Genomic DNA, 14171 nt, shown 5'->3' on the forward strand with positions numbered 1-14171 from the left:
CTAAAAATTTAGAGTCCGTCTATTCTATCCTTGCGGCATCGGATGAGCTAAGTTCAAATCAAATCTAAGGCCACAAGATCTGCAAAGTTCAAGCAGCAGCAGCAGCAGCAATTGATAATGAATCAAATTTCAAAGATTTCAGCTTTGCTAGTGGCTATTCAACGATAAAACTTAAGGTGTTACCTTAAATTGCATAACCACAATCATCAACATATATAATACAAATATTAAGTTAGACGGGGAGATTTAGCCGAATTTCCCAATATTGAACCAACCACTAGGCCAAATCCTGGCACAAAAATTAAAGATGAAAAAGGCTGAGGAGGAATCAGCAGTGTGCCATTGTGCCAAATCATGCCATCACTTAAGTCGGATGACAGATGCAGCACACGAAAAGAATATTTATTCATCCAAATGACTGTCTATACAGAGATCTTCATACAAAATTTCACATAAAAGAGCAGCAAAGTGCCTAATGAGCAAAATATCCAACGTCATGAATCTCGATTGTTGGAAACCTAATGTTAGATGATACCTTGGTGGGTCGTTTCTCAGGGTATTAATTAGACCCCAGATATTATTATACAAAAACTAATGAGGCGCAACAATCCAAAACTGTTTCAGATGAAGGAATAAATGAGAAAAGGACAAAAATGGAGATGGTATGTTAGTTTGAACCAGGTTGTGGTGAATCCACATCATTGGTAGTAAGTTCAATAAGTAACATGAAAATTGGTTTGCGTCATTATAAAAGAAGTCGTCTTATATCACTGAAGTTTGATTGCAACGCAGAGAGAAATGCACCTGTGAAAGAGTTAAAACATCAACGTTAGCCAACTCGGTGGATTAAAAAAAAATGGTTCTTAGGTGCATAGGTTTCATACCTAGGATCTAAGTCAATTATTAATAATTAATGGCAAAATGACATTTCAGTTTCTGTATATTAATTAATAACATAAAAAGTAGATTTAACCGATAACTTACCTACAATTAACCATGAAGCATGTGAATGTAAGCATATTATTGGTTAGCTTCAAAGTAAAATAATTTGATACTTGGTTAGTCAGTACATGAATTGAAATGGAAACTTCTTTATCAGTAGTTAACTGTATTTTTTGAGTTAAATTATGTAAGTGTTTAAATTAATTTGATATGAATTGAAAATGAAAACATCTTATTGAGTTATATTTTCATTATCAATCCAAGACACGATTTAACCATACACGAAAATCCATGGAGGGGATTTACTATCACACACCAACAAACATGCATGATGCAATCATATATGCGAAAACTCTGTTCTTGGTATGGAATACACAAGGCGATTTGTCTTTTCATACTTTTAGCTGCTTTATACCTAATTTGCATTGCAACTAGTAAACTAGAAGGTAATCAAATCTCTTCCTAGTTTCCATCAGGTAATTAAGTGTTCCAGTAACACGTACCTCCAACCTTGCCATCAAAAACACGATGATCAGCAGACAACGTTAAGTTCAACTTAGTGGCAACCGATGGCTTCTCAACTCCTATAGAAAACAAATATCAATGTTAACAAAACTTAAAATTTTAGCATTTCGGGCCCAGAGAAAACAATCCTAAAATTTATACCATCATCTCCAAGTACTGGTTCCACAACTTTGTTGCCTCTCCCAACAGCAAGAATGCAGGCCTGCAGCAAATGATAATATAAATACATAAATAGGCAAAAAAAAACAAAATCTTTCAATGCTACAGTCCTTCCCTTAAGTCTGTCTATTCAGACTAATAAACCAGGCAATCCTAAAACTCTTTCAAAATAGAATGTTCTCATAAAATGTATGTTCTGAAATTTAGGCTTGCTCAACCTTAAATTTACTTCATTGTGATGGTTTGATTTTTCATTGCCACAGCGTAAACTATAAAGTATATAAAATATATTTTGCTTTGTCTTTTACCAAACGAGAAAAATATGGGATTCAAAGAATAGGAATAATTCTATGAAGGGTCTGCTGCTTCAGTATGTCTGGATTGGAGGTAGAGAATGAAATGAAATGAAATGGACAAGAATAAAAATGTCATTCCATTATTTGTATATTTAATAATGAAATTTTGTTTCATTGATCCAAAAAAGGATAGAATGAAAAAAGTTGTAACTTTTAATTCCCATATTATCCTTAAGACATTAATTTATAAATATAAAACAACCATTTTATGATCTAAAAGCTTTGTTCCATTAAGAGCGCCCTAAATTGGAGGAGAAAAAATTGAAAATAAACAATAGAATGGAACATAATCCATTCTTACATTTTCAGTTCTTATTTTGAAAAAAAACAAATATTGGAACAACTTTTCCTTCCAGCCCATTCCATCCTGTACCTCCTACTCAGACATAGTCTAAAGGGACATTTAAGAATATGATTTGTATTGTTCAATATAGTGAAAAATAGGTATAGGAAAAATTTTCATGTAAAAAATTACTGTATTTATAATAAAGAGAATGAGTTAAACTCAAATTACAAATAATGATAAAGAGAAATAACAACAAATAAACAGAAGATAAAAGATAAGATATAAGATATCTAATATATCTAACATGTATAAACCTGAAATATCCAGTTCTCATCTACTTTTCTCTTTCTTCTAAAGAAAATCAAATTAGGGAAAAATCATGTTTGGTTCACCATGTAGTTTGCTTCTTTGTTGATATAGTAATAGCATACTAGAAAAATTAGACGTTGGTCTTTTCATTCTTACAAAGAAATAACATATTAGGAGTAGGTTAAGGAACATTAGTAATTAATTGTGATCACAAGTCACATGCAAAAACAAAATAAAATTACTGATATCAAGAAAAGTTACATATCTTTATCAATCTATTTACAGGTAACTGGGATTGGATCTGCACATGGTAGATTCATTATCCACTTGGCTACATCCAAACCCACCCCTATACTAAGTTAAATTTAAATAGATTTGGCAACCAATTTGGCAATTACACAAGACTCGTAAATTAGATATTGTGAGTGCACGTGTGCATGTCAACACACACACACACAGAAAGAGAAAGAGAGAGAGAGAGAGAACCTGAGGGGGATTTATAATCGCACAAAATTTATCCACCGGAAACATTCCTAAGTTTGAAATGCTGCATAAGGCATTGTGCAAAGCTCAGAATTATTACATTTGGCGCAGTAAATATTGCTTAAGAAATGGGGAATCTCCAAGGTTGTATGATAATATTAGTAAAATCACCTAAACGTCCCCCCTTGGAATTCCTGTGGCTTCAACTTGCCATCACGTGCCTTTGCAGCTAGTTCCTTGACCTAAAATGTCAATAAACTATAAAAGTTGATTAAGATGGAAACAAAAACCTTACTTTCCTGACTTTCCATAATTTAAATTTACTTGGGAAAAATGTGAATGCCTAAATTTAATGCAAACATATATAAGTACTTATGAAGTTGCAGAAATTTATATATGAGAAGGAGGACGAAAACTATTGGTGAAGGTCTTGGAGGGTTGGCTACCACACCAGCAATAGTCATCTTTTCTCTTCTTATCTTTTTCTTTTTCTTTTTATTATTGTTATTGTTGTTGAGTATTTAGTTATTGGAGGAATCTTGCTCAGCCATGAGTGTTGCTCCTTACTTTGTCAGTAAAGCATTCCATATGTTCTAGTTTCTATCTAAAGTCATAAACCAAAAACCTACACATATAAGACCGAATTACCTCTGAGGAGATAGCAGAGATAGTCTTCTGATCAGCGTTTTTTATTATTGGAGTCATCAAGCCCTGCAGTCCAACAAAAGATTCGAGTACTTCATATAATTATACTATCACATTGACAATTAAAAACCGTCAATTACCTTATCCGTGGCAACTGCAATTGATATATCAACAGAATCATTTAAAACGACCTCGCCCTTCTCAACATTCCAGTATGCTGTCATAATGAATATTGGATTTCAGTACTAGAAACTCCCATGAGAATAATTCAATTTTAATATAAAGAAAATGAGAAAAAACGTAATGAGAAAGATATCACATACCAAGAATGTAACATAAAATTAGTATTGTATTTAAGCATTTCATAGTAGTTACTGATTTAGATTCATGCCACTCCAAATTGACATGGTGTGTTTGGTATAAAATCCAAGAGATGACAAAAATTAAAGAGGAATGGCAGGAATGTTGACACTGATCAATGCACCAGGAATTTAAGGGAGTCCAAATATAGAACGATACTCCCTCCATCCTTATATATACGGTATTGATACCTGAATCAAACACTTACTAAAAAAGTTTGTTAATGTAGCATTAAGTTTGTCTGAGATTATATTTTTCCATAATTATTATTAAATAACTTATGTATGATGAGAGAATAGTAGGAGCGAAGTTTTAATTTTTAAAACTAAACTCTTCAAATCTCCAATCTTCATAAGAGAGAGAAAGATAATTCGTAGCTTTTATTATCTACAAATTAATTAAGGGTATTTTGGTCAAAATATAATTAATGCAAGGAATAATTAGGAAAGAGTCTTATAAAAGGCACAAAGAAATTTCAAAACAATGTCATATAATTACGGATGGCGGGAGAATATCATAAGCAAGGAATGTAACTTAATACTCAAAAATTAGTGTATCCATGCACTTCATATCAGGTCAATTAGCCTCTCCATGTACTACTACAAGCCACCTCTCTCCACAACCCTTTGGGCACATGATGAGATGTCCAACTGTCCATTCCTTTTCTTTTCCAAGGCAGGTCTACTCACTCATTTTGGGCAAGGTCAAGGCTCCCCGCCTCCTTTCTTCAAGTCAAGGATTGATATTTAAAAATCAAGAATAGTTTTTTATGTTTGCTAACTATAATCATAAAAAGTGTCATGGTCTAGAATCTCTTTACTATCCGTTTTTATTTTAACTTCATCTTACATGAAAATGTTGATTGCACAAAAAATTCAAAAACTCCAAAAATACTTAAAGAGATTTGATAAAAAGGGAAATATAATTGTAAAATAAAGCAAACAAATCAAAGTACAGCTTCATATGAGTAATCAAGCAAAACATAAGCTTAAACTTGACTCGTTTAAATAAAAGCGTGAAGTTTGTGCATCATATATTTTTTATAAGCCAAGCGTATGCTTCAAGTATTGGGTTTGACTCAAGTCAGACTATTTACACCCCTATATGATTTGACACTTGTTTTGTTTCTTGGGCACTCTATGTTAGTTTACATTAATTGACTTAGCTTCAAACAGCCTTTGTAAGCATGGTTTGGGAGGTTCAACATGGTTACTTCAGCAGTTGGGTTGGTCAGTTGCTTTTCCAATGCCATTATTCACATAATGAGAGCTTCTACCCAATTGTAAGTCTCTATGATATTATCATAGCAGAACTAGAAAACCGAAGAATCGTTCTGTAACTAGAACCCTAAGTACATTCCCCTAAAGCAAATTTTAAGCTATTATTGGTAACAATTTTCTATTGTTTTCTATACTGCAAAAACAAAATAATATCATTACTTAAGAATTGATGAACAATAAACAGGGAAGGAAATTCAAAGCTATTCAATAAATATTTTGTGATTGGAATCCCCACTACCCCTAGAAAATTATACGCAATGAAAAATGGACTGAGTAATACAATAAAAATATTTACCATTTGCTTCAGGTACATTTCTAAGAGCAGCAGCTACAACTTTGATAATAATGTCATTCACAGAAACTTTAACATCATACTGCTCTGCAATCAAGGAACAAACAAAGAATATATCACATTGAAAAAACAAACATGATTAAGTCTGTATCATTTGACACATCAATAACAACCACAACAAAAGCTTTATCTCACTTTGTGAGGATAATATCTCACATGCCCACTAAAATTTATTAGTGGTAAATACCTTTAAGATCCTTCCGAAGGGAAAGAAGAGGATCCAGTATAACATCTGACACATGGCAATCAAAATATATATTAATTAGTCAGTCCCACATAAATTAATTTGCAATAGTATGTAAGACATCGGGAATCAGAACCTGATGATAAATATAAGTGTGGTGTATTTTGTTTTGATTCCAATAACCTCTTGGCAATCACCTACAAAACAGTAAAATATATTTTAAGACAACTCATCATATATTGAGGGGACAGGTATTCACGTAGTTGAGAGATTATAATAGAAAAGATAGGGTATCCAGAAACAATGCAAAACATCAAAATTAGATCTGCATCTCTACATGAATACCAATAGCTAAGGACACAAAACAGTTGAGTCTTCAGATCCCTATTAGGTATTTCAATAATGAACTCTCAGCCAGAGACACCAGACGATGGCTGCTCAGAGTCCCTTTTTGGCAAGATAGTTCTCATAACCATGTAATATGCACTAAAAGAATTAAAGAACATTATTCATAAACATGAAATATTTGATAAACCTACCTTGCGAATTTGACTATTAGGAAAATCTTCATAAGAATCCGACTGCCCTAAGTTAGACTTTGATTCTCGAGAAGCTGCCACTTGTTGATGACTTTGAGATGACAGCACCTTTTCTTTAGGTGAAACAGGTTTAGGAGACAATTTTCCTGACTTAATTTCAGAAAGAACATCCCCTTTCAGTAGGGTGCCGTAATGACCAGTTGCATTCAATGTTGATGCGTCCAATCCATACTCTGCAATTAGCAACTTCGCAGCTGGGCTGATTCGTGCTATTTTGGTTTTTTGAGCTTTGACCTCACTTTTAGTGTCATGTTGGGGGGCCTTCTGTTGGTTTGTTGAACTGCTGTTAACAGAATTCTTTATAGCTTCAATGTCACTTTCATCTTCAACCTTATAGAAGAGCAAGTAAGGTAAGTATTTTTCGTGTACTTCATTGCTCTTCATAAAAAACCAAGGGCCAGCAATTTGGTAAGCCAACCAAAAAATTTATATGATATTGTCAGATTTTGTTAGTTTCCATTTCAAAAGACGCAAAAATTGTTGGACCTCAATCCTCACCCAGGCTCATTTCACATTCCACTGGAAGAAAATTACAAAATTGCACAAAATGCTTTCACACACTTACTGTTATTGCAATAGGGTGCCCAACTGCCACTTCTTTCGAACCTTCTGGAGCAAGTATCTTAGCCAGGTACCTAGTACCCACCACCACCATGCAGATATAAATTAGTTGGCTAGAAGGTGAAACTTTACCAGGAAGGAAGGAGTAGTACAAATAGAGCTCATGTGTAAAATAATCAACTAGAATGGATGCATTGTACTAAAAAATTGTCAGAAATTTGAGACAAAATTAACCAGATTATGAACAAAAGAGATTGCAATCCACCACGAATTGAGACAGTGAGACACCATTCTCAGGTGTTACTTTTAGCAGAACTTTAATTTTTGCATGATGCAAATTAAGCAGTACAAGTCTTGTCTATAAACACTTTGGTGAGACATAGGAGATATAATGAATATACTTACTATCCATATGATATGGCCCAACCCAAGTCTTTGTCACAATAAAAAAATGGTTAGGATGAAACACCATTGCCAAATAACTCTATCTTACAATAATTCAGCGTGTTGCAGTACAGACTGTAAACAACCATACCAAGCAGACAGAACATTTACAATGAACAGCTTGCAGTATAAGGAAAGACTATTACCCCTCTTCAAGAGTTTCAAATTCAAGTGTAGCTTTGTCTGTCTCTATCTCACACAATATATCACCCACTTCAATCTGTTAGATAACTTAAATGTTATTGCATACCAGACAATAAAAAAGGGCATTACCGACGCACATTTTTCATTTTTTAAAATATTAAAAAATTTATGCAAAATAGGACCTCTACTAGAACATTAGGTTAAAACATAACTAACCTTGTCTCCTTCTTGTTTTCTCCATTTAGCAATGTTACCTTGGTTCTGTACAGTAAAAAAGAAAAGAAAATGAAGAATAGTGCCTCCATGGAAGTAAAGAAACTTAATGTCTTCAAGCAATAGTTACAACAAATAGCATCAAAATTCTCACCATTGTCGGAGACAAAGCTGGCATTTCAAGAAGGGCATGAGGAGGAAGTTCTGATGCATTAATCATAGTAGAAGTTGATTCTGGTTTCTTCTCATCTGTAACATCCTGCTGTGCTGGTTTCGTCTCTTCAACCTGACCCCCCACAGAAGCAGGAACATTTTGGATGTCCTTTTCATCCTCAACCTTGCAATGTCCATAATTAGAGCTTTCATTAATCAGATACTTAAAATTCACAAATTGATTAAACCCCACAAACTATTGGTTTGAAATCAACTGATTAATGATGACTATATGACGGACAAGTTTTAGATTTATGATTTACCAGAATCCGAAATTACCACATTTTTAAAATGGATGGTAGAAACTGAAAACTGAAGTTAACTTTTACGTCCTTCCAATTTGCATGTAAATTTCAATGTTCTTTAAGCCATTAATATTGTGTGTGATATTTTTTTATTAAATTGGTGCCAAAAGCTTCAAGAAAACAATGTTTTAGATAATGAGAGCAAAAAATTGATAAGTTCTATGAGACCCTTAGAAAATAGAAAGCGCAAATTGAAATATGCAAGGAAAATGACTGAGACAATTTTACAAAAACTGATGAAATATATCCAATGCGAACAAAAGGTCGTGAAGGAAAAACAATTATATAAATTAGTTTGTCCGTAAAAGTTACTTTCTGTAGCAAAATGAAAGTTCATATAACCTTAATAATGCAAGAATCGGAATTTAGTAATGACTTACTGTTATAGCAATTGGTTGTCCAACAGGCACATCCTTTGAACCTTCAGGTACCAATATCTTAGCCAGAAATCTGCAGGAATCAGTCAATTACCACAACAGATATATTATATTGGTGTACTGAAATTTGCATCTCTCATGATCCACACTCGTCAGTCAAGTATATAGAACCCTCATATATATTAAATGAAAAAAAAAACACAATCAGAAAATAAAGATAATCAATTCTTAAACTTCTTGGCCTAAAATGGACATTTATGCATAAGACATGCACAAAAAGACAGAAGACGACTAAGTAGAAAAACAATTGGTAACTACAACAACTCATGAGTGGTTTTCTGCACATTTTACGTTAAGGATTAAATGCGTATTGTGCTTGACAGCTACCTCTTCTTTTCTTTCTCCAATAAAATGTAAAGTTTTCTGAAACTAGTTTCAGAGCACCAATAAATCTTTTTAAGCTTTGATCTTTGTCATTTTCTTGTAGAGCACATGCATAGCTATCGGCAGTAAGTAGGGAATGGTTCACGCTGTTTTATACCCCCTTAGGCTTCAAATGAAAGACTATACTAAAATTATTAAAGACATTATCAGGCCCCATTTAAATTCAAACAGAACAACTTACATAACTTCCTAAAGACCTTTAACATGGAGATCCTTTCCGGTAGGTCTCTCCAAAATTATTGACCAACTATGCTTCTGATTTTTTAATTACCGCTCAGAAAGAAGTGGAACAAATATACTACTTTTCTAGATGAAAAAACTCAAGTGCATACAGCGTAAGTCACAGGTCATGCAAAACATAGGAAGAAAAAATTTTAAAGGAAGAAAAAGAAATTACCCCTCTTCAAGACTTTCAAATTCTAGCGTAGCTTTGTCAGTTTCAATTTCACATAGTACATCCCCCACTTCTATCTGTTAGATTAATCAATAGTAATGTGAAAATGATTAATTAATTCAAAGAATACAATCTCCAAAATGAAAGCATCACACAACCAGAATAGTGATCTATAACCATCAAAATATAAGAACTATATACAAACTGACCTTTTCTCCTTCTTTCTTCCTCCATTTTGCAATATTACCTTGCGTCTAAAACCAAAAGGTTAGGTCACCAACAGTCGTCCATGGAAGCACAGAACAGAACACAAATAAAACAGAGAAAAAAATGTTCCCAAGCTTACCATTGTAGGTGATAAAGCTGGCATCCCAAGGACTTCGAATGAAGATTCTATGAAGGGAGAAGTTATTAGGACATAACCATTCTATTATGACATAAATATGCAGACTACCCTCTTTAATGACTAGAGAAACAAAACTAAAGATTAAAGATTGATGACAGAAAACTATTGAGATCAACAGAATACACTGATGATGAGAATCTTTAACAAAAGTAGAGAAACGAAAAAACAGAAATGGGACAAGAAAGTCTTGCGTGAGTACACAAGAGAGAGAGAGAGAGACAAATAAGGTCAAAATATAACCAACAGTGAGTTTTTTCTATCGGTTCGCACAGCATGACCCATAAGTTCATGGGCCTAAGGCTCAAAAAGATTCGCCCATCCCACAAAATTGTAATTATCCCAACAGTCCTGCTCTGGTCCCACAAACTGGTCTGGGGTTGGACAGGACTTAAACTTCGTGTCAGTGACAATTTGTTAGGTTCCTTTACTCAAGGAACCAAACAGTAGCCTCTCTTCTCACACACACACACTCAACAGTAGAAGATTAATTATATGTATATGTATTTTATTCAATCAGTAATGTATAGAAAGAAGAAAATACAAGTAAATGTTCCCCAAGGAAGCCTCCCTTCCTCCACTGGCCAAGAGGTTCAGTCTAAACCCAAAATAATATCCGATATCCTCTCTCCCCCATTTTGTTTATTATTTATACTCTCTCTCTCTTCTAACAAATTAACCACCTTTCCCGCCTCTAGTTCTCTCCCCTCTTATTCTTCCTCACGTAAACCTTTAATTGTCTAACAGTTTGACGTGGGGATGTTGGAATATATAAAAATATGATTAAGTTTGTAATGCATGTGTTACCTAGTTTTATTACAGAATTCAGCTTCTGCTGTAATGATCGCCTAAGTTTTGAATGCAAGATGGGTTTTTAAGTCTATTGTAACAGACTCGCTGCCAGCATACACTTCAAACTGCAGCGAAATTACAGTTGGTCTAACTACAAGCTATTAGGTCTTTTATGAATAGCTAACTCTATATTGAAGACTCACTTTCGTAATCTCTCTTTTCCGGATAGCAAGTTTGCATCACAGAATTATAAGACTTTCCTTTCATTTCAGTCATTTTCTTGGATCACTATTTTGCAATAACATTGCATCATTCAGTGGCAAAGATAACTTCTGATAGTTTATTTCTAGCCACGACTACTCTTCAACAATGGTCTCATTATCAACTCGAAGTAAAAAATGCTTTCCTCAATGGAGATTTGCAGGAAAAAATTTATATGGAGCAATCTCCAAGATTTGTTGCTCAGAGGAGTCTTCTGGATTAGTATATCGTCTTCTCAAATCTTTATATAACCTAAAATAGTCTTTTAGGGCCTGGTTTGGAAATTTTAGTAGCTTTGTTAAACAATTTGGTATGACTCGAAGTGAGGTAGATCATTCAGTCTTTAACCGCCACTCAAATGTTAGACGTGTCAATTTGATAGTATATGTTGATGACAACGTTCTTACAAGCAGTGATCACCGTGGCAACTTCTAGATGAAACAACACCTTTGCCAATGATGGTATTGTTATCTCTCAAAGGAAGTATGCATTGGATATTTTGGGGGAAATTAGGTTAATGAATTCAAAATTTGTTGACACACCCATGGATCCGAATACCAAACTCCTACCAAATCACGGGAAGCCTATTTCAAATCCTGAGCAGTATAGAATATTGGTTGGGAAATTAAATTACCTTACAGTTATTCGTCCAGACATTCCTTTGCAGTTAGTGTGGTGAGCCAATTTTTCAATTTCCCAAATGAAAATCATTGGAAAGCAGTCATTCGTATATTAAAGTGCATTAAAGGATCTCTTGAAAAGTGTTTGTTATATGGTTCTAATAACCATATAAAAGTTGTTTGCTATTCAGATATTGATTGGGCAGAATCTCCTTCTATTAGAATATATCTACTTTCGGGTATTGTGTTTCCATTGATGGTAACTTGATCTCTTGGAAGAGTAAGAAACAAAGTGTTGTAGTAAGATCTAGTGCAGAAGCAAAAAATAGAACTATGGTCTCAGCCACTTGTGAACTTGTTTAGCTTAAGCAATTGCTTAGAGAGTTACAATATGGAGATGTCACTCAAATGACACTTTTATGTGACAATTTGCTCTTCATACCAGTTCTAATCTTGTCTTCTATGAGAGAACCAAATACATTGAGATTGACTACCATTTCATTCAAGAAAAGATTGTATCTAGAGATGTCAAGACTGAATTTGTCAACTCAAATGATCAATTAGCTAATATTTGCACTAAATTTTTACGGAGACCGAGAATTGATTTTATTTGTAATAAGCTTGGTATATACGATTTATATGCACCAACTTGAGGGGAAGTGCTACATATATTACGTTTTATGTTAAATAGGGAAACATAGTCCCTATGTTAATTATGTTATTTTTACATATTCATTTGTATTTGAACTTACCCCCACATTCTCATTATTATAAATACATTACCCTATGTGTATTTTCTATACAAGAGAGATTAATCTTATACCTAATTTTACTATATTCAATACAAACCTCTAAAAAAACAAATAGACATCTAACACACATATGCCATACTCTTTCAACTTAAAACGCTAACACAGCATGGCAGTAATTCACATGAGATCTCCAAAATAGGAGAGTCTATAATCAGGTGTAGAAAAAATAATCAAATAAGAGAAGCACACAAGAGGTTGAATGAAGCAAAAAGTAAAACAGTAAAGTTGGAAAATGAAACATTAAGTACCTGAAGATGAAAAGTATTTGACATCAGTCCACTGCCAAAAAAAGTTAAAAGTTGTCAGAGAATATCATAGTAATGATTGGAATTTTTATCCATTTAAATGCTAACCTTTGACTTCATAGACCTATCATTAATTCCAGTAATCCCTGAGCAAGATGTGGGTCTGATAAACATCACCATCAGTAAACGACAATGATATATTAAATTAAAATACAAGAAGACAGATTGATGTGCAATATGTATGTCATGTCTAACAAAGAGAATGCCAATCCCACCTCCCACGTGCCGGAGAGAATGTCTGGCCAACCTATGAAGTTCAAATGGGCCACTGCGTACTGATACTTACTATGCTAAGGTGAGGATTAGCCTTAAGTTATACATATCACTTTGGTCACATGTGGGAAATCCTACATACACTCCTAACATCGATTACATCTCACATAAAATTTACATAACTAAACATTTGCAAGTAGTCTAATAATCTCAATAACGATCATTATGATAGGCTGTGATACTATTTGAGAATCTGTTGTTCGTAACTCTCAAAATCTAGCTCAACTCAAGAGAAGAAGGTTTCCCCACTTACATACAACATTTTTGCCATGTCACTAGTTTACTAGGGATCTCCAACATAATAAGATATTCTCTATCTTTTTGTTTAAACTAAGACTCCTCGTCATCTTAAAAGTTCAAACTAGTGCCGTAAGCAAGAATGCAAAGCAGATTAAAATGAATCTAACTTCACACATAATGAGAATAGAAAAGAAAAACAGGGAAGCTGGCAATGGATGCAAACCTTATACTCGATTGAGCTGCCGCGGAAAAAATCGTTGAATTAGAAGTTCTGTGGAGAAAAATACAAACCGAAATTGAAAGTTAGAAGCAGCATTATTAGATGATGAAAAGAAAAGCACGAAATCGGAATTACAGAAAATAGCCTACCGAGAGAGGGATCTGGTGGAAGAAGAGAGGATACGAAGGGAGCGAGAGAAGAGAGGGTGGCGAAGGCGCGAGAGTGCCATATGCGCCGATCGATTCGATTCAGAAGAGAAGAAAAGAGAAGAGAGAATGGTGACGACACCAAATTGGAACTCTTCTCCGGCTAGTTACTTTCTCTGAGTGGAATACAATTCTGAAGACGCGAGCCACGGGTAGGTGGCTATTGGTTTATTCAATGTACACACGTGCACACTGCGCCCGTGCCAGCCACCGTTAGCGGCGTTCTCCACACACCGGTCATTTTCTTTTATAACTTTTTAATAATTTTACTAAATTATCAAATTAATAGACAACTTTTTATATTTTCCTTAAACTTTTAAGGCCAAATTCATGAATAAATTCGAATGCATAAAGGTTTTCATTGAATCAATATTTAATTTGATTATTTGTTCATATAAAACCTAAATACTTAATTAAGTTACTTATATAATCATGTTTGTATTTTAATATTTCCTCCTATTCTC

General features: G+C 33.9%; 1 protein-coding gene across 2 annotated transcripts; it reads right to left on the bottom strand.

Annotated features, from left to right (window-relative positions):
• Positions 1 to 245: 245 nt before the first annotated feature.
• LOC108326521 (dihydrolipoyllysine-residue acetyltransferase component 1 of pyruvate dehydrogenase complex, mitochondrial) lies at positions 246 to 13944 on the bottom strand. 2 transcript variants are annotated; one of them, XM_017560073.2, is made up of 23 exons: positions 13651 to 13942; positions 13505 to 13552; positions 12817 to 12871; positions 12712 to 12742; positions 9922 to 9968; positions 9785 to 9829; positions 9579 to 9652; positions 8741 to 8810; positions 7997 to 8179; positions 7846 to 7890; positions 7632 to 7705; positions 7046 to 7115; positions 6421 to 6810; positions 6018 to 6078; positions 5885 to 5929; positions 5641 to 5724; positions 3846 to 3922; positions 3709 to 3771; positions 3232 to 3302; positions 3064 to 3124; positions 1609 to 1669; positions 1446 to 1526; positions 246 to 804 (listed from the first exon to the last, which is right to left on the bottom strand). In XM_017560073.2, exons 1-23 carry the CDS (start codon positions 13728 to 13730, stop codon positions 746 to 748), a joined length of 1875 nt encoding a protein of 624 aa, XP_017415562.1. In that variant the 5' UTR covers positions 13731 to 13942; the 3' UTR covers positions 246 to 745. The 2 variants fall into 2 exon arrangements, 1 of the variants encoding a protein (XP_017415562.1); XR_008247826.1 differs by lacking the exons at positions 246 to 804; positions 1446 to 1526 and having other exon boundaries at positions 3232 to 3318; positions 13651 to 13944.
• Between the last annotated feature and the right edge of the window lie 227 nt (positions 13945 to 14171).

Source organism: Vigna angularis, chromosome 3 (assembly GCF_016808095.1).
Source record: "Vigna angularis cultivar LongXiaoDou No.4 chromosome 3, ASM1680809v1, whole genome shotgun sequence".
NCBI classification, from domain to species: Eukaryota; Viridiplantae; Streptophyta; class Magnoliopsida; order Fabales; family Fabaceae; genus Vigna; species Vigna angularis.

Excerpts from the sequence above, each read along its gene's own strand:
- LOC108326521 (XM_017560073.2), bottom strand. The coding sequence starts at position 13,730 with ATGGCACTCTCGCGCCTTCGCCACCCTCTCTTCTCTCGCTCCCTTCGT. Across the intron at positions 8,180-8,740 it reads GACAACCAATTGCTATAACA|GTTGAGGATGAAAAGGACAT; the intron begins GTAAGTCATTAC and ends GGACATTGCAAG. Across the intron at positions 5,725-5,884 it reads CCTTCGGAAGGATCTTAAAG|AGCAGTATGATGTTAAAGTT; the intron begins GTATTTACCACT and ends CCTTGATTGCAG.